Source organism: Calliphora vicina, chromosome 4 (genome assembly GCF_958450345.1).
Source record: "Calliphora vicina chromosome 4, idCalVici1.1, whole genome shotgun sequence".
Taxonomy (NCBI): Eukaryota; Metazoa; Arthropoda; class Insecta; order Diptera; family Calliphoridae; genus Calliphora; species Calliphora vicina.
This window is the reverse complement of record NC_088783.1, coordinates 19,057,684-19,079,879: the sequence shown is the minus strand read 5'-3', so window position 1 is coordinate 19,079,879 and position 22,196 is coordinate 19,057,684. Positions and strand designations below refer to the sequence as shown.

Genomic DNA, 22,196 nt, shown 5'->3' with positions numbered 1-22,196 from the left:
GGGTTTTCTATGAGGAAATGGACATCAAATAATGAGCGAATTCTTCAAGGTATTTCGAAAGAAGATCTTTTGAATGAAAATTTTTTGGAAATTAATGACGAAAGCGTAGCTAAAACATTGGGTATACGGTGGAATGCGAGAACTGACAGATTTTATTTTTCCACTTCCGCATTCTCTTCAAAAGAAAGGTTTACAAAAAGGGAGGTCTTATCCACTATTGCTAAGCTTTTTGATCCAGCTGGATGGTTAGGACCAATAGTAGTAATAGCAAAAATACTGATGCAGCAAATATGGAGCGAAAAAACTAAATGGGATGATGATATTTCAGAGGCTGCCTTAATAAAATGGAAACAATTTCTTTGTGATTACCCAGCAATAAATGATATTCAGATTTATCGCTGGATTGGTTTTAAGCCTTCGACAACTCTTGAGGTACATGGATTTTGTGATGCTTCGGAGAAAGCATATGGGGCTTGTATTTATATTCGGGTTTATGATGATGAAAGTATAATAAATTCAAATTTACTAATAGCTAAATCTAGGGTTGCCCCACTTAAAACTATTTCGTTACCCCGTCTTGAGCTTTGTGGAGCTCTTTTGTTATCAGACCTGTTGCAAACTGTTCGAAAAGAATTTAAGTTAGAAAAGAATCAAACAAAGTTTTACACTTGGAGTGACTCGATGATTGTTTTAGCATGGCTGCAAAAACCTCCTAATTCGTGGACAACATTTGTGGCTAATAGAGTTTCTAAAATTATTACCAGAACTGGAAATGAATGTTGGAGACATATAAACTCTAAAGATAATCCTGCTGATCTAATAAGTCGTGGTATTCGTCCACAAGACTTAGTTAACAACTCCCTTTGGTGGAATGGTCCATCATGGCTTTGTTCTCCCCAGAATTTTTGGCTATCTCCATCATCGAGAGATTTTGGTACAAGTGAGGAGCAAAGAGTACATAAAGTTTTTTTCTCATATTTTGAATCGTATACGGATCTTTTAGAACATTTTTCGTCATACGCAAGAGCTCTTAGAGTAATGGCTTACGTATATAGAGCTATTGATAGAATTTTAAAAGTTAATAAAGATTGGATTACTACTTTAGAGGTATCATCTGAGGAACTGAATTTAGTAAAAGAGAAACTAATTATAATCGCACAAAAAGTTGAGTTTGCCCATGAATATTATGAACTTTCATGTAGAAAATCTTTAACTAAAAGTAAAGTACTAAATCTAAATCCTTTTTTGGACGAAAGGGGTTTAATGAGGGTAGGAGGTCGTTTGGCAAATGCTCCAAATTTGCAATACAATGAAAAATTTCCCATTTTATTACCAAGCAGCTGTCATTTTGCTAAAATTCTTGTGAAATTTATTCACGAAATTACTTTACATGGTGGTAATCAGCTAATGTTAAGAGTATTAAGGACACAATTTTTCATACCTCGGGCTAAAAATTTGATAAAGACTGTGATTGGTCGGTGTAAGACATGTACAATTAGGAAAAAGCAGACACAGAGTCAGATTATGGCAGCACTTCCTACAGCTCGTACCGTTATCTCTCGTCCTTTTACCACGACTGGCGTGGACTTTACTGGACCTTTCGAAATTAAGAATTATACTGGCCGAGCCTGTTTAATAACAAAAGGATATGTTTGTGTTTTTATTTGCTTCGCTACAAAAGCAATCCATTTAGAAGCCGTTAGCAGCTTATCAACTCCAGCGTTCTTGGGAGCATTTTCTAGATTTATTTCCCGTCGTGGTTGTCCTAGGAATATGTATTCAGATAATGGGACTAATTTTGTTGGAGCATCTAGAGTACTACAAACTGAATTTCGTTGTTTTCTTCGTGATGTAGGTGCCGAAGTAAATGCGAGTTATGCACACCAAGGTATTAAATGGCATTTCAACCCTGCTAGCGCTCCCCATATGGGTGGATTATGGGAATCAGGTGTTAAAAGTTTTAAACACCATTTTCGAAGGATTGCAGGAGGTTTAAAATATACCTTTGAGGAATTCTCTACATTACTAGCTCGAATTGAATCTTGTCTTAATTCGAGACCCTTGTGTCCATTATCCGACAGTTTTGAATGTTTAGATTGTTTGACCCCAGGCCATTTTCTTACTGGCGGACCACTACTTGCTCCCCCAGAAGTTGAAGTTTTGGAACGTCCAATTTCGGTTATAAATCGTTGGCAGAGAGTTAAAGCGTTAAATCAACGATTATGTTCTAGATGGAAGGATGAGTATCTGAAAGATCTCCAAAAACGAAATAAGTGGAAATTCGCACTGAAAGATCTGGAAGTCGGCGATATGGTAGTTATTAAGGAAGATAACATGCCGACTAATGAATGGCGTTTAGGTCGGGTAGAAAAATTACATAGGGGTAAGGATGGCCACGTTAGAGTTGTAGGGGTAAAAACAGCACGAGGCTCAATAATAAGACCAGTTGTGAAGCTCGTAGTTCTTCCAACTTATTAGCTCTTTAAATTTATATTTATTATAGGAACATGGTCAAGCCTAGTAAATATGCTGAAGGTCGTCGTACGACAAAGAAAATGGTTTGCCGAGTCTGCTTGAAAGATCATCCTTTACGTTTCTGCCGGAAGTTCTTGCAAGTTGAATATGAGGAGAGAATGCGGCTGGTATCGATCTATCGATATTGTGCGGGCTGTTTAAGTCACGACCATACCTGGCGTACTTGCGAGAGTACTGGCAAGTGTAAACGTTGTGGTGATATGCATCACACATTATTGCACAAGGGTAGTAGACCTCGTACGTCGGCCCGAAAGAATACCAAACGTTTACGTCGTGGACCTAGTTCGTCCAACCGACACGAAAAAAAAGGACCCAGTTCGTCCGATAACTCCGCCAGTGGGCCTCGTTCGCCCGTTGGTCATAATGATGAGAGACCTAGTACGTCTCAAGCCCTGGTTCTGAGTTCATCAAAGAACCGACACACCCGCCCTCGAGAAAAATCTAAGCGTTCGAGTCAAGCCCAACGAATCGTCAACGAGGACATTATGACCTTGCCAGTGCTTCAAATTAGGGAAACAATACTTCTTAAGCCCACGGCGATAATAAGGTTGGAAGCAGCTGGAAGATTTGTGAATGAACGTGTGTTGATTGATCCAAGTGCTGCGTGTTCAGTCGTTTCGGATGAGTTGGTGCGTCGTATCTCTGGTCGAAGAGTTCGAGTTGCGAAGAAGGAAAGATGCTTCCTTAAACTTGGTGGACAATATGGCATTAGTGCCACAATAGAGACTTATGCTGAGATAAGGAAGAATTACAAGATCGTTACCCCAGCTAAGTCAATTGAAAGCAAGATAGTGGATGAATTTCCGGGTTTGCAGTTAGCTGATCCACAATTTAATGTGGCTGCTCCAGTTATGATGATGATAGGAGGTGACGTGTACAGCCAAATAATTAGAAACGGCATATATGGAGGAACCCTAGGCAAACCATTGGCCCAATTTTCGATATTTGGCTACTTAATCTCTGGACCATGTTCATATTAACAGTAACTTTTAATACATTTACATTTACTAATGGAATAAAAATCATGGATTTTAGTTTTTGAACTCAATGTTTTTATTTTTAGTTCTTTTTTCTTTTTTAAGTTTTTTAGGTGAATTGGTTGCTGTACAGCAAGGCCGGCGGGATGTTCATGTTTGAATTACTATACTGCTGGTACTTCCATCCTTGGGTGTCCGTCTTAAGTAATGCCACATTCATCCTTGTGAACTGACCTTGAGAGGGCGCTAGTTTTAATCATACTATTTATGTTTAACTTCTCGTTAAGTTTTTATATTCCTTTTTTTGTTAATTTTTATAGATATACATATTTTTTTGATATTCGTTGTTTGAACTTTGTAGAGTAAAGTTTATTTTTTCTTAAATTTTGAATTATATCGAGTTTTTAATTTGAATTTGTTAATAAAAAACCTAAAAATTTTGTACAACATCAAAATAGAAGAAAGCAAAAGGAAAGTGGTTTTTATTTAATAAAACAAAACAATTTATATTGAAATCAACCCTCATTTATTGTTTTGTCAAGTTGTTTTGAGACTTGATAAAAAATTTTACAGGTCCCACAAAAAAATTGGCAAAGTTAATTGGTAGCTTAACAGTCTGGATTATAAGGCGGGTGAGGCAAAACTTACCAACCACTTCATTCTAAATACTTTTTAACAGGTATTGCGTTGTCATGATGGAATATTACGGTTTCATGTATGGCCGCATATTCTGTGTATTTTTCGGCAAATGCTCGCTTCAAACGAATCAGTACAGGCTCCCTGTGATGATTCGGACAGCAGCTCGTAATAGGTAATACCCTTTTGGCCCCACCAAATAAAGAGCGAAAAAAACATTGTTGTTTACACTATATGTTCAATAACTAAATAAGAATATAAACCCCAAAAAGTATATATATTCTGGATCGTTATAGATAGCGGGATCGACTTAGCCATGTCCGTCTTGCCGTCTGTATGTTGAAATCAACTTTCCGTAGCCCCCAAAAAACATACATACATACATGATTCATACATCAATGTATCGGTTCGGTTGCTATTTAAAATCGAGAAAATCGTCCCACAAATATCTGATCTATAAGGAAAAAATCAGGACAACATCGGTTGATATATATGTATCTTGATTTTGATATATATCTGGATTACTAAGTCACTAATATAGACAATTTGGATATCTAATGATAGATATTTCAAAGTCCTTTGCAACGACATATAAAATCGGAAAAATTATTTTTAACCCGAATTTTTTTCACAAAACAAAATTTTCTTGGAAAAAAAAACAATTTTGAAAAAAAAACTAATTTGAAAAAATTTAAAATTTTCGTTACCTAAAAATATTTAATATTTGGTGAAGGGTACATAAGAATCGGCACAGCCGAATTCAGATCTCTTGCTTGCTTCCTCATTTAGTGTTACTTCGAATTGAAAAAAAAAATATTTTTTTTTAAATTTTGTTCAAAAAAAGTTTGAAAATGTAAAATCTTTTATTTGCGATATCCATGGAATTTTATGATTTATGACTTTTAACATTTTTTTTTAAATTTATTGACCATTCCAAAATGTTTATCTTGACAATTCAGCAAGTACGTAGAATATCGGTCTCCTGGTTCTGTACTTTCTCTTCATTATTATTTTTGTTATTCTTTAAAATTATTTATTATTCTTCTAAATTTTTACGTTTGGCATGAGCATGTGTTATTTTTCGGTTTTAAAAGTTTGTGTTGCGTTTTCTTAAGTTCAAAATATAAAAAAATAAAAGCAAATTAAAAAAAAAGCAATTAACACCAACCCCCATGTGTCACAATTTGGTTTCCTTAGGTGCCAGCAATACACACTGGGGTTACGGTTCAGCTACCGCCTATTCACCCTATTTGGCCAGCAGTGGTTTATCATCATGTACAACACCGACATCAGCACAATTCAATAATCCAGCTTTGGGTTTCTCTTGCTCATCCAATGAGCAGCCGAATAATCAAGATTTTACAGGAGCTTCCAATAGAGATTGTGTGCCAAGTAAGTGTTAGAAAAAGAAAGGAAGAGAAAAAAGAAAACAGTGTTTAATAAAATAAAAATTTTACAATTTGTGTTTGTTATATAGTGTTACCAGATTCTACAGCCTCCGACTTGGATCAGCATTTAAGTAATCTAGTGGGTTCTACTACCGGCCAGATGACTCATCACAGTTTGCTGGGCTCTACAGGACAAACGGCCATTTCGTCAACGGTAAATGGTGGAGCAGTGGCGGGTACAAATTCGATATTGGTGCCGCGCTATCATAATGCCAACAACGATTACAATGTTCACTCTAGTCAAAATGGTCCACGCAGTTTGAGTGATTCCTCACAGGCAGAGTCTCCGGTACAGGAGGATTTACTATCGACAAATACACCAAATTTGGGCGGCACCAATGGCAATGCTGCGGCTAATGGCACAAATAGTAATTCGAATGGTTCGGCCAATAATTCTTTGGTGGGCACGAATCAGAACTTTAGCGGTATTGTAAATCAAACACAAAACCCAGCTGCCTATGGTGGGGCAACGGGTGCTGGTGTGGGAGGTGGTCATACTGGTGCAGCCGGCGCGGGCTGTAATGGCTCTTTGTACCCAGTCCTACCGGCTAGTCTATTGTATTCGCAACTTTATACCGCCGCCAATCAATCGCATGGTTTCCATTCTCATGCCTTACCCTCCCATACATCCCCCAATTCCACAGTCCATGGGGAACTGCAAAGTGTTATGGATCACATTAGCAATGTGGGTGTAAGACAGCAACACAACATTATGTCTGGTGGTGGAGTCACACATCCCGGTGACCTGACCTTGATAGGAAATTGTGGCGCCTCGGTGAGAAATATAGAAGACGGCAATACTAATCGTCAGTTGACAGCATTGGCTGCCCATCGCGGTCATCATAATCCAGCTGATAATGGGGGTAGTGTTTGGCGGCCATATTGAGGTCAGGTGCTTTGGTGCGGCTCGGCTGTCCTTTAGTGTTACGAGAACCCAGCGGAAGAGAGTACGGCTGTAGGTACAGAGAGCAAGCACTGGTAAGACGAAAAGAAATTAACGTGTGATTTTGTAAATAGTTGTGTATAAAAATAAAACTAGCTCAATATTTAAATGAAAATGAAACAGAAAACCCAAATTTTAGTTAATTTATTTCAAATTCAATTACAACAATGTAAGACTAACAAAAGTTTTTAACAAATGAAATCTCATTTAAAAACGTATTGTAATTGTTAAATTAAATGTTAAATTTTTTTCATATAAAGAAACCCCAAAAACAAAATAAATAAATTTTTGCAAAACCACTTTAAATAGAGCGCATCTAAGTTCCTAAAAAGAAGTAAAACGTGTTTTATGTTGAATCCTTTAAATCCTTGATTTTTTTAATGAACTCTAGCTTTTACTAACAAAAAAAAAAACAAAACTCGTTATCTCAATGTCTGGTTATCCTTTTCGGAAATTATACTTCCGCTTGATAAGCAAAGTAACCAGACATTGCGAAAATGCAGATAAATCTTGTAATTTATTGTAAATAATTTCTTTCCATTACGATCTTCCTTATTTTAATGAAATAAATGTGCAATTACTTTTTCTAATTTCTATTTGTTAATTAATTTCATAAATATAAATTAAATTAATTGTGTATTATTACTATGAATTAACAATTAAATATTTAAAATAAATGTCGTTTAAATGTAGTCAAAAAAATATATTTAAAAGCTGAACTAAATAAATGAAAACCTTTTTTGTAAATAATAAAAATGGGTAAATTAAAAAAAAAATAAAAAAATTAAATAAGAAAATTGAAAATACCAAGAAACTCCCCAAACAAATCTAGTCAATATTGAAATAGTACGGAGTAATTTACTTTAGACATTACTTTACCTTAAAAAAAACACAAAAAATAAAAAAATAACTCAACTTTTCAACATTTTTAAAAAATAATCTTAAAATCTAATAAAAACAAATGAACTTTGCAGTAACGATTAGTATACAGTTGATTTATAAACAAAAAAATGTAATGCAAATTTTAATTACGATCACACAATACTGAAACTCTATAAAGTTTATTATTTGTAGTGTCTAACAAAAAAAAAAAAAAACCAAAACAGAAACAGAAACAAAAACAAAAAAGTAATGATTTTAAATTAAAATAAAATATATATATAATTCAATTATAGAACAGAAAACAAATCTTTAATATCAACTTGAATATGATGTGAGAAAATAAATGATTTAATGATATACATACAAACAAAAATCTATGTATCAGTATTCTCAAAAAAAAAATATTATTGAAATGAGTTTTATTTTGTGCTCCAAAAAAGAAAAGGTAAGATAAAAAGTGGGTAACTCTTATTAGAATAAACTAGAACTGAATATTAGTAAATATGTAAGTTTTTAATTAATACATTTTTTCATTTGAGACCCCATATAGATATCGGTATAGATATAGCCATATTCCTTTGTCCGTCTGTTGAAATCAACTTTCCGAAACCATCAAATATGCTACACACATGACTGATACATCTACATATATATCCGCTATAGTAAAACTTAAATTGCTATTTAAAATCAACCAAATCGGCCCATAAATATTGGAGATATCAGAAAAAAAAGCGACTACCTCAATATTTTCACCCAAATTTGTTCATCTTAATGTCTTTTTCATCCCAATTTCATTTACATTGGTCCATAGAATATTGAAAATGGGTTATTTTTTCCGATGAAACAAAAATTAACCGGTTCTATGTTAGGTAAATTCTCTGCGAGTTGTTAAGTTTTCCCTAATTAATTTGCCACGTAAAAAACATAAGGATAAGTTGAAAAATCCCAAAAATGGTAATTTTTAGTTTTTTGGCTATAATATATATACGAGGGTCGGGGTTATCGGAATGCTTTACAAAATAATTGAAAACATATTGGGCCATCTAAAATCGATTACTATATTTTGATATCGAATATGCGATTTGAAAATTTTTGCAAAAAATTTAAATTTTACATAAAAAATAGACGTTTTTCGAATGGATCTGGTCCCCTCGGTATCAACAATTTAAAATTTTTTTTTTCATTTAGAATATTTAGTTAGCTTTTTATAAAATATAAATTCCTTATACATCTTCTTAGAAATTTTTTCGATAACTTAAAAAGAAAACAATTTCATATTTTTTCCCAAAACATTAGCGAAAAATCGCCTTTTTAAAATTTTTAATATTCGAATGCATATAACTTTGGTCTTAGTCATTATTTTTAAACAATTCTTTTTCTATTTGACACAAACATGTGTTGTTACTCCAATAAAGGAAAATTTACACATCTCCGAATTGATCATTTTCGATAGCGTAACCACCGGAATATATGTCGTGCTAAGTGCATTCTTGAGTAATTTCATTACACTGAACATTTTGTTATCCTGGGACACATACTAACTCGATATACATATCGCACTCGTTCAACAATACTGTATTAACTCAAAATTTTTAAGAAATTCACTTTTTGCAAGAAATCAACTAACAACATCAATATCTATCTACTGTAAAAATTTCAACGTATTCCGATTACTCTTTCATCTCGAAAACCACATTTGAGATCATTTTCTTGATATTTAGTGACTACCTTGTATCAACAAAAAGGTATTATTTTGAGTTAATACAAAAATTTAAATAGAAATACATCGTATATTTACATAAAAAAAATATATTATTTTGAATTGAGCCTTTATTCAAGTTAAAAATATTCAAATTGTTTTATTTAAATTTGGTTGTATTTTGAGTTGATACTGTTTTGTTGATAAAATAATACAAAAAAATATCGAGAAGTTTCAGAAAAATGGTATTAACTCAAAAAATAGATTTATTTTGCAATAATTGTAAAAATTTTAAAGAAAAACAATGTAAATATATTTTCAAATGGAATTTGCTTAATATAATGTATTCGGATTTTCAAATTCTCTTAAAATGTAATCACAAACAGTTTTTGGCCTGAACTGAACATTTTAAATATAGCTCTCTCACTTTTTTAATACCAACAACAAAATTAACCTCGCAGTTTAAATAATTCTTTATATCCTGTGCATGATACAACCAATTTGGGAGGCATAAATAGTAATATTAGCGACTAAAGGAACCAATGGGAACTCAAATGTTTCAGCCAATAAATCATTGTATTCCAATGTTTTTTTTTTGGTTCCCAGTTCTATTGACTTCTTTTACTATATGCAATGATATACTTATATGGTTGATACCTTCGGGTTCTGAAGCCTATGGAACGACGAAGTCATAGTGTAGATTTATCATCTATATTGTATGGAGGCTAAGTGAAATAATGGATCGATTTAAGAAGTCAATATCTGCATTAAAACAGGTCACTGTGCCTATAAAAACTCTTAACAGGTAAAACGCCAACTTGTTTTAGACTTTACAACGAATTGTGATTTAATTTTTTTAAACTGACATTTTGTGAGTTTTCTTCCAAAAAATGTTACATAAATATAATAATTGTAACTAAATTTTAAAATTAAATCTAGTTTGCAGACAATTTATATAAAGTGCTACCAAAATATATTTCCAACCTACAGCTCTCTATTAATCCATTTCACAACTAAATACCTACAAATATAAACTACACAAATAACTAACTAATTGATAGTCATCCAGTGAAACGTACGAACTAACACCTACGGAAAGTAATTTTCTGCTCAATTAACTAGAACACATTGTGGCAACCAATTACGTTAAAAATATCGATAGATAAAGTTACAATAATTGGAACACTCTACAACAAAACAAAAAAAAATATATCACCAAAGAAAGGCAACGAAAATATACCAATAAATACAATAGATTGAACAGAATCTGAAAATAAAAAAATGTCAAATGAAACGAAATGGAACAAATAAAAAAGAGATATAAAAGCTACAAAGAAAAACCACAAAAATTAAACTTATTGAGAAAGAAGATAAAGACAAATTAATGTTTTGTTTGTTAAAGGAATTTCAAAAAAGAGAAAAAAGAAAAAACTAAATAGTTTTTCTCTTTAATTTTAATAAAAGGATTAATTAAAATTTATTTTAAATAAAAAATTCTTTAAACATATTTCGCATAACAAATTATGATTATAACTTGTAAAACAAACAGCTCTCATGCTTAATAATTATTAGCCGGGAAAATTAAATAAAACTTTATCTCTTCAACTCATCGACAACAACGACAAACATACACATTAGGATGGCCCTTATTTAGCACTTTTTGGATTTTCGATTACTGTTCTCAGTCATCTAAAAACCAAATGCTGAAAATTTTAGCAGAAGCGGATAACGTTTTATAAAGTTTATAATTTTGGTTCAAAGAAGCATTATTTTAAACAATATTTTAAAAATTAAATGTTGAAAAAAATCGTAAATTAAAATGAAATTGCTCATAGATGCTTAAATATAAAATTTTATGCATATTTCATATCCCAATATAATTTTTAATTCATTTGAAAATCTTATCCTATCATGGCTTATGTTGGATTTGAGGCCTGCTTGTGTTTTGTGGCTTATTCGCATAGACATGCGGCTTAAGAAAACTTCATTAGAAGAAGTCTAACGAGGCCTAAACTCTCGATGGCCAGTTCACATCACATCCACGTGAGCTGGCCATGCCCTCAAATCGAATGTGCAGAATGTCCAATTTGGCATGAGCTGTGAGACTTGAATTTTTGGCTTCTGAGGTTCTCAGGTGTTAACTTTAATATGAGTATTTAAAATTAAAAATTGGCGGCAAAAAAAACTTTTGGCCGCTATTTGAAAATAAGCAACACTGTGCGCAATCCTGTTGAAACCAAATTCATACCACAAGAAGTTGGTAATCATTGAACTATTGCCCTAACCGTTGACTGTGGGGGTCTGGCAAATGTATTTGTCAACGAAATATGAACCGATGCCGTTGCCAGCCCAAAAAATCCACACCAAACAGTGTATTTCACGGAAAGCATTGGACGCTCTTGGATGTCATGGACTAGTATCATCTAAAATTAGACAATTTTAAAATGGGTAAAGTTGCCCTAACAGAAAACCCATTTTGATAAAATAATTTTATCATTTTCACGTGTTGTTGAATGCTATATCCGTCCATGCTGATTTGGAAAAATAAACTGAATAAATGACAGTCAATTTGACACATATATCTTCAACAATATGGTCAAATTTCGGTATTCCATATTCGAAGACCATATTCAAGTAAGTTACTGGCCAATTGTGTTTCCAAATAGCGACAAGTGGGTTGGATCTTAACATCTTTTTAAAGGGGGTGAAGGTGTCTCTGATGGATCAAAAACAGAATCTTGCATTGGAGCCGGAGTTTATGTAGTATACAACGACATCAAAGTGTCATACAGACTCCCAAACGAATGCAGCATTTTCCAGGCAGATAAACTAGCGATCTGAAAAGCCACGGATTTGATAGGGGCACAAGTCACATAGGGGTCTGTAGTGCAAATTTATGTAGATATTCAGGCAGCAGGGAGGGCTTTAAAATTTCATAGAGATTCGGATGTTAAACCTCCTATAGCCACTATATAGGTTGATCTTTGAAAGATTCCGGAACTCTACGAACCAATCCATTTGTAGTAGGCCGAATTTCAGGGTGTCCAGGGCTATTTGGACAAAGTTGGAAACAAAGCCAATCAAAACACTAATTGAGTTGAATAGGAAAGTCACAACCGGGCTCCGCTCAATTGGAGCCTTCATTGGTAAATGGGATATGGGCACACAGAACTTCTTTAGGTTGATCTAGAAACAGTGGCAAAATTCTGTGTAACTGCCCTAGTCTACAGGGTCTCAGGCAAACTGGGTGATATATCTAGATGCGGTCTAGGAAATCTATTAGGCTTTTTGTCAGGGGTATAGGAGGCTATATTGGGTAACGGTAATCTGAGAATCCCAATCTATACTTATTTCCTGTCCTTTTCTTTGGACTGGGTTTTTACTTTATTTCTCTTTCTATCACCAGACTTCTTTCTTTTTCTCTCTAATTTCTCTTCACATCTAGTCACACCTAGGGTATCACAATGGATCCTATGGGTCTCCGAATGGAGTTGTACATTAACTTTTTGTTAAAATTTCCAGCATTTAGTTTTCGAACTTGAGAGCATCGAACATCTAAAAAGTCTAAATAAGGGCCTCCCTAATACACACATACAATCATATTTACATGATACATCTGCAACTTAAGTTGTTTTTCTTGTGTTATTGTAGTTTGAGCAGCAGGTTGGAAAGGGTTTCTTTCCTTTAAACTTTGGAGTTGTTTTTCTCAAACACAAACCTACACATAAAATGCCTAATTAAAAATTCTACACATTACTTTCGCCTTTTTGGAAATTTTTCACTTTTTCTATTTGTAACTCATGCCATTAAATGAAAATGACTAACGTTTTTTAGCACATTCTTAATATGAGTAGGTATGTGTGTGTGTAGAAAACAACGTAAAAAATCATTTAATATTTGTGTATGTCTTTGAGGTCTCTTCTTGTTTAACCCTTTTTGATATCGAAGTGTTATATTGTGTATCAGGATACACATATGATACAGGGAGGTGGCTGCAATCTAAGTAGTTGTTTTTCCCCCTTTTTGCTAAAGTTGTTAGCTACCATCCTGAATTTGTGTTGCTCAGTTGAATCCTTTATTTTCAAATGTCTTATTCTTAATGTTACACACTTAAATAAAACATGAGTATGAGTTATTATATCCTTTACTTAGTAACCACTTGAGACTGTTTTTCTGTTTTTAAAACTTTCCAAAAAAAAGTTTGAAAATTATGTCTGTGTGTGTGTAGGTGACATGTACAAAAAACACACACATGAATACATTGAAAATTCTTGTAAAAACTACTTCATCCTTAGCTTTTCTTAAGTTGTGAAACAAAATCTACAAAACAGCCATTTAAGATATAGAAAAGATAACGAGTACGAGTATTTAAGGTGTTTTATGGCTACGTGTCATATGTTAAATCCCTTGGCGACCACATGTGTTAATGAAATCTACACTTGTCATTAGGCTGCTTAAAACCACTTTAATAAATTTTATGAAACATCATTAAAAACATTAACACATCTCTGTGAATATAACACAGGCTTATAATAAATTCTACCTTTATTTTCTGGCATTATTATCATGAATGTTTATGTTTACAGGAAGTGTTTTATATAAACGTAAAATAGCTACATTATATTTTCTTACAGGTTGTTAAATAAATTATTATGATTATTAATTTGAAAGCCTTTTAACCTTTAAGGAATTTATTATTTTTATACTGTATTTTAAAGTTTCCAAAAGAGTTTTTAAAACTTGAATTAAAATATCCAAATCTCTGAACAAAATATTATGTAGGAGCTACGATCAATTATGATATGAATGGCTGGTTTCCTTTAGACTTGTGCCAATTCAATGACCGCTTATTTGAGTTCATAGTTTAATAATGACATAGGTAGCTCTTCTAGTTCAATAGTTTTTTTGACTTTTGAACTACCAATTTGTAGAGGAACAAGAAGCGACCGAAAATTTCTCTCTGTTCTGAACGAAAACAGATATATTCTAGAGCTAAAATGCTCAATGGGTTTTTAATTTCGTTATCAGTTACCGTATAATTATTCGTATAAAAACAAGCTGGAAAACCAACGAGAACACGCATTTTTGTATACCGACATTTTTAATGGCTTTATGCTCGTTAAAGTGATTTTCGGAAATAGGCCTTATAGTGATGGATTTACTGATCATCAGAAATGCATATGAAACTAATTTGTATATAAGACTAATTATGGACTGCTCGTGGGTGGGTGAGTGCGACTTTTCGAATTTCCCGATATTTAACTGAAATTGCAATACTGCTCCTGTTAACAGGCATCTGTCAGTTGACTCCTGTCAAAATTTGAACAAGCAGCGTCATTTAGTTTGTATTTGACAACCATTGATAGCAGACGAGATAGACTTGATTAGAAACTGGAAAAAGGTGAATTTCTTCTGCTCATTAAGAATTATATTTTGCGGAAAAAACAAACAAAGACTTATTTTGATAAATACTAAGGGAACTCTCCACCATAAATTTCAATGGTAAAAAAAAGGTTTACTGAATTTCGTTGTGGCTATATAAGTACGGAAGATACCTAACGTTCTAGACTCCCAGTTGGGGTCTCTACACCCGAAACAATTGAACGATATGGCGTTGACCGATAGGAAATTGATAAGCCATATGTCCACTACAAAGTTTTCTTGCGGAAGTTGCTTCCTGAAGTTTTTCTTGTTTAAACACGTATTAGAAGTCGACTTCCAAAAGAGACGGCTTGCAGAAGTTACTTGCAGCAGTTAAGTGAAAACACGTGTTTGTTTCTTGATGAAACTGCTAGCGTTTTGAAGACTTGCAGTAGAAATCTGCCATACGTCAGGTAAACGATTTTTTTGAGTTCTTTTCCAAATTTATAAAAATGGACAAAAATAAATTCATTAAATTCAAAAAAACACATTTGGTATTTGAAAAACAAGAAAGTTATCCTGAATTGTGGGAAACGTCCTCAAAAGACTATAAGAATAAATTTTAAAAGCAAAACGCTTTAAAGGCAATAGCCAATAACATAGAAGCGCCTGAAGAAGAGGTCAAAAGGAAATTGCCGAACACAGTTTTGTCAAGAAATAAGCAAAGAAAGGAAAACAAAGTGACCAAAGTGCAGAAGATGTATAGGTTAGCAAGTGGGAGTTTTACAATGACATGAAATACACGACGTCATCTCATATACCCAAAGAAACTGAGGATAATTTGGTATGAATATCAAAACACACCTAATGTATAACTTCACTGCAAGCTGTACTCACATTGTGTGGAAACACGTCTGCAATTTCTTGCAGCAAGTTCGTCGTAATAACTTCTACAAACTACTTCTGGAAGCAGACATCCGCATGTAGCAGTTTCAACAGAAGTTCTTCAGCCAGTGACTTGATAGTGGACACATGGCAAGTGCAAGAGATTATGTAGATCATAAGTATCTCTCATGGCTCTGTGGTTTCAATTTTGAATGATCACTTGGATATGAGAAAGCTTTCCGTAAGATGGCTGCCGCGTTTGCTTACTAACAAGTGTACTATGTAATAGCGATGAATTAGGCTACGAAATGCTACGTCTTCCACCGTATTCTCGTGATTTAGCAGGAAGTGACTATTTTTTGCTTCCAAACCTGAAAAAATTTCTCGGCAGAAGCAGATTTGACTCCAAAGATGGTATCATCTCACAAACGAATACCTAGTTTGATGACCTCCACAAATCTTATTTTTGGAAGGGATAAGCAAATTGGACAAAGGGCACAGACTATGTTGAAAAATAAAATATTTTTTTATCCAAAAACCTGTATTTCATTCAAAATGACAAGGACTTTTTGACCCATCCTCGCACCCATATAAATTATACATTTATGATCGATAAAGTCCTATTTCGGGTGGACATTTGTATGTGGCCTAGGCAAAATAATGATTTCAAGCAATTTCAACAAGACATTGGACCGAACAAAATGGATGTCTTAAATTTAATTGAAATATCTTCAAAATTGGCATCTGTAATACTGACGGACGGACATTATGAAATCAACTCAGAGTTAATAAGAGCACAAACGCTGATCATTTGGCTGATTCCAATTTACATGTTTTGGGTCATATGACACGTATGTGCGCTTGGTAGTGCAGAAGAAAGACAATTGGTTACTTTATACATCCCTGGTAATTTAGCGAGAAGACATTAACAGTCTCGTTGTAATCCAAAAGGCTCGAGGGCATACACGTGATAAAAATAACTAGTCACGTTGGTAGTTATTCAACTAGTTGTCACCCTAAGGGCCATTATTACAACTTTCCGTTATATTTAAAGGTAACTTTAAGCAATAGAAAAAGGTACCCTTAAAGGTAACTTTAACTATAACGGCAAGTTGTAATAATGGCCCTAAATGATAAAACTGCTGGCAGCGTAAACAAGACAAATATTTAGTTACATGCTAAGTAGTTTTCAACAGAGTTTTCTTTATATATTAAAAAATTAAATTATCCCCCAAAATTTATATTGGGGTCTTATTTCATAATGATTTTTGGGGTATTATTTCATATGAAATAACCCCCCAATTCAAAAAATGAAATAATACCCCAAAAAATGAAATTACCCCCCAAAAAATCGTTGTTGTTGCTCTCTGTACTAATTTTTGGGGGATTATTTCGTGGGGGGTTATTTCATGCCGCCTTCAAAAATAGAGAACACATTTATGAAAAAAATACACTTTCAATATTTTGCAAGAACGAATGTTTTTGTTATCCATATAAAGAAATATAATCATGATAAAATAATAAAGCCAGAAATTTGGAAATTTGGAAATTTCTCAAACCTAACATAAAATAGTTTTTTTCCCAGGTCGTTCCAAATTTAACGCATTTTATGATGAAATGTCTGATGTATTCTATGATGATGATTCTAAGATCATAAGGCGGTGAATCCCTATGGAATACAATTTTAGAATTATGGATTTTGGTCTAAATGTAGAAAACTTCATTCCATTGAAACAAATAATAATCCAACATTTTACCACTCATAATGAAGGATATAAAAACATACTTGGAGGATATTTAAGAACCGTTCCAGCCGATTAAACATATGTAGAATTCTAATTTGTTCTTAAATTGAATTAATTAAAACAAATATATATTAGATTTAAAACCATGCTACAATGAATACAAACAAATACCTTTTACAAATATTTATCAATTGATGATGATATTTAAAATTTTAATTAAATTTATATCGAGTTGGTGTTTTTTTGTTGTTGTTGTTGTGCTCTCATTTTCTATGCCATAATTATTAAAAGTACTAATAAAACTATAATAATTGCATTACTAATTAGTTGGATAATATTAGATAAAAATTCATATTTGTCATTTCATTTCATTTATTTTATTTATTATTACCAACTAGTTTTTTGCCAGAATTTATAAATTTTAAATTATTTGCAGCAACAACAGCAACAAAAAAAAACGTGAAATAAATATATTAAAATATCAAAAACTAATTACCAATTTAACAGTTGAATAGTCATTAGATTTTCAATAAATTAAAAATAAAATTTGATTATGAAAGTTTGCAAAAAAAAAATAATAACGAGAATGAAAAGAAAAAAACTATATAAATAAAATTAAATAAAAGGTGGAAAACTGGCATGAATTATAATAATTATAATTATTAAATCATACAAACACACACTGACAGCAACAAAAAATAACATTTAATCAAATGCACTTTAATATCCTAGGAAATGGTTCAAGAGTCAGTCATTCTCATCATCATCATCATAAATAATCATTTCATTATTTGCTAGAACATTTTTGTTGTTTGTAAATTCGTGTGATTTTGTTTGGTGTGTTTTTTTCATATTTAAACAAAAATATTTCCCAAAGCCACATTGAGATTTTCTATGTTGTTTGTGGTGGGCATTATGTAAAAATTTTTAGAACGAACCCCTTTTATTTCTGTTGTGTTAAACGAAATATTTATTCGCAGAGTGAGCAAAAAAAAAACACAGAAATCAGGAATATTTAACATAAAACTAGCGTCAAATATTTTGTATTTATACAGACAGACTTAACTTTTTGTAATTTCCATGTGGATCAACAATTTGTCTATTTGAATACAACAGGTATGAATGTATGAATCTATGGATGTAAATTTGTATGCATGAGGTTGAAATAATTTTGACCAAAATAAAAATATATCTAAAAATTACTGCATTATTTGTGCGAAAATTTTAAAATTTTTTAACGTGTTGTACGAGTACTTATGTGTTGTTAACAAAGGAATTTTACTAGATTTGTTATTGTGGTGGCCATTAAAAATATTGCACAAATATTTTATTTGCAACCTTAAAGTGGAGACAATAGACTATTTTGAAAGTACTCGTATTATTAAAGATAAGTGATTATTATCAGGGTTTTATACAACATTCTAAGGAGTTCAATAGATATTTTATAAATTAAATCATCTGAACTGCCGTCAACTATTTATGCCCTACACCGCCATAATGGGGAGGGTATTATGCGTTTGTGCAGATGTTTGTAACGCCCAAAAATATTAATCTAACACCCACCTTAAAGTATACCGATCGACTTAGAATCACTTTCTGAGTCGATTGACATATTATTTTTTCGGCCCAGGGACCAAGGCTATTGAAACTGGCTGAAATCGATCCATAATTAGTCATAGCTCCCATATAGACCCGCTTCCGAAAAACACTTAACGTGCATAAATCGCTTAAAAATGTTGGTATACTCACAAAATTCAACATACTAAACTTTCAGATATATATAGCACGACCTAATTTCATGGTGATCGGTCCATAATTGGTCATAGCCCCCATATAACCCCCACTTCCATAAATCACTCAAAAATATAAATTATTGAAATTTTAAAAGAAAAATATTTCTGCTCTTTTACTTAGTGTAGGGTATTATATGGTCGGGCTTGACCGACCATACTTTCTTACTTGTGTAAATATCTGTTTGTATGTATCATCGGAAAAATAATACTTTTCTCTGTGACCGCATCATTAGATTTTTCAAATCTAAACAAGTAAGAAAGTATGCTCTGTGGGCCTTTCAAAAAAATAGCAAAAGATCTGAAGATTCATCGTCTCAAAAGCCATTAACCATTATATGGAAGACTCGAATTTTGAAATAAAACCTGGATCAGGAAGAAAAACAAGGTCTAACAGATATTGGCAAGGAAAAAGAAGTCGAACATCTCCGAAAAGCACTGAACACTTCTATCAGAACAGCAGCTCGTAAAGTTAAATGCTCTGATTCTCTTCAGCGCAGAGCCAAAGCTAATGATGGATTCAAGTCGTATAAAGTGAAAATGTTCCAGATCGCAATGCGATAAAGAACTTAGAAGCAAAATAACAAGCTAAAAAATTGACATACAATTTTATAAAAAAATTACCCCTGTTGTTTGATAGATGATGAGATTTAAGTTCTGGCAGACTTTTCACAAATTCCTGTTCTAGATTTGTATGTAGCTGATGGACGAGGTAATGTTTAAGAACAATACCGGACAAAAAAACAAACAAAATTCCTTAAGAAGTTTCTTATGTGGCAAGCCATTTGCTTTTATTGCAAAAGAAGCCAATTATTTGTGACATCAGGCAAAATATACACAGATTTCCGGCCTGATTAGGCATCATGCCACTATGGAAAAAGGCCCTTTAGTGGTATTAATTTTGTACATTGACAGGCAAATCCACCTAATTGTCCAGAACTTTGGCTAGTGGAAAAGTATTAGGCTGTTGTAATAAAAGAATTAAAGAACACAGGAAAGGTATCTCAGGACATGTCCGATTTTATACGTAAGTGGACCACCTTGTCCAAAAAGGTAACGGAAGCAACTTTATAATAAATTTACGGAAAAAGTAAATAAATTTATAAATACCGATTAATATGCCAACATTTTTATGTTTAATGAATTCTAACATTTGTATAATTTTACGAATTTTTGAGAATTTTTATATTGAACGGTTTAAGTTTTATTTAACTTAATACAAGTATGAGTTTTTTTGGCTCACTCTTTATTGAATCGATTTCAGCCAATTTCAATAGGCCAAATTACACCAAATTTTATCGAAATATCTTTAAAATTGCGACCTGCACTCTGCGCACAAGGTCTACATCATGTAGTCGACTCAGAAAGCGTAACCGACTCATCTAGTAACATACATATATAATTTACACAGAAAAAACTATTTCCTAAACCGTTTCAATTCTAATATTTGTTACATATTGAACTGGGTTCAATTATTTCATAATTAAATCAAGTATTCATTTGCTCAAAAACAAAATTTCTTGATATATTCTATTGACTTTTGAGTTTTGAATTTGATTATTGAGACAATTGAATATACAATTTTCGTTATTGGTTGAATTTCAAATACAAAAATTATTGAATAGATAATTTTCGTAATTGAAAACACATTTTTGTTATTTTTTGTGTTTCTATTACGAAAATTATCTATTCAATAATTTTTGTATTTGAAATTCAACCAATAACTAAAATTGTATATTCAGTTGTCAAAATATTCAAATTCAAAACACAAAATTCAATAGAAAATATCAAGAAATTTTGTTTTTGAGCAAATGAATACTTGATTTAATTATGAAATATTTGAAACCAGTTCAATATGGGATAAATGTTTGAATTGAAATATAATTTTTTCTGTGTAATAATAAAAAATTGTGAATTCAGCTTTCGGAAAATTCTAAACAATATAATTTTATCCGAATGTATTGGTTTGTTTATTAAAAAAAAAGGAATTTTTAAATCTCCCAATATTTTTTAATAAATTTGTTTCCGCTATTGTCATGTTTTAATATATTCGAAATCTAGATTCTCTTTTCAGCGATATTACTTATGCCAAAATCGTGTGATTTATTCAACGCCAGGTTTTAAATATTTCTTGTTCAACATGCAAAATGGGTATAACTTAATTCCTTTAAAGACTCAAGACATTTTTCTAATGCAATTATATGATAGAAACTAAAATCTGTGCAGATTTCTTATTGCAAAAATCAATAAGAAGCCTGTCATATATTTGTTTTATTTATAATATAAATAATTTTAAAAGTTTGTTGTTTTTCACTGCATAAAATCATCCATCTTTTTTAATGAACGTCATTGAAAACAAACAAGTATAATGTTTTTTATGATGCACTACAGTTTATAAATGAAGTATTATTAATTCAGCATTGAAGCAGTGACTTCAAGTGGCCCACAGTACCCACAGCACGACCTTGGATGCCTACTAACAGGCCCATTCTTCGAAATCAAGTTGTCGCCGTATGGCATGTAACGCCATCCTGTTGAAACCACACCTCGCCCAGATCAATGTCATCCATATTTTCAACGCGGTAACGATCTCCATTGACTGTAACGCGAGATCTGGCTTCATTTTTGAAGAAATAAGGTCCGATGATGCCAGAAGCGTGTAAACCACACCAAACGATGTATTTTTCTTGATGTAATGGAGACCGATCTTACTCCATGTGCGGCAGTTTTATTTATTAAGCCAGAAATAAGCCTCATCACTGAACACAATCACTGAACACAATGAAACAGTCGTCTATAAGTTGCTCGAATCGATGAAAGATTTTCAAAGTATGGTAGCGTTGTTCAAGTTTCAATCTATTCATGATTTTTTGACAGAGTATACTGATCATAAGTGTCAAAAAATGAGATCTGTATGACTTTCGAAAGTTTTATTGGGCTTAAAAATCAATTTATAACATAGCCACAGGACAAGTAATTTTCCGAAACTACACCAACCGAAAAAATATAGTTGTACATGTTTACCATAACCATTTCCACATTTTTATAAGTTTTTTTTTAACCATTTTATGACCACTGTAATTAACCATTTTATGACCACTGTAATTAATTATATGATTGCGGTGTTTAAGCTACCATTCACATGATTGTAGCAATCATATATATGATTGTAGTAAATGAATATAAGTTTAGGGAAAAAAATTTCATTCATTATATTGTAATATGTTATTCTCAGAGTATGATACAAATCTGAGAACAACACAATGTGGTAAAGTATTACATCATAAAACTTGTT

At 32.4% G+C, this 22,196-nt stretch overlaps 1 protein-coding gene across 2 annotated transcripts in view; it reads left to right on the top strand.

Annotated features, from left to right (window-relative positions):
* RunxA (Runt related A) overlaps window positions 1-6,796 on the top strand; it is a 54,414-nt gene extending 47,618 nt beyond the window's left edge. For both annotated transcript variants that reach the window (XM_065508310.1, XM_065508309.1), the window contains exons 4-5: window positions 5,346-5,540; window positions 5,626-6,796. In XM_065508310.1, coding sequence (XP_065364382.1) covers window positions 5,346-5,540; window positions 5,626-6,482 — 1,052 coding nt within the window. In that variant the 3' untranslated portion in view covers window positions 6,483-6,796. The remainder of the gene's footprint in view (window positions 1-5,345; window positions 5,541-5,625) is intronic.
* The last annotated feature ends 15,400 nt before the right edge of the window (window positions 6,797-22,196 follow it).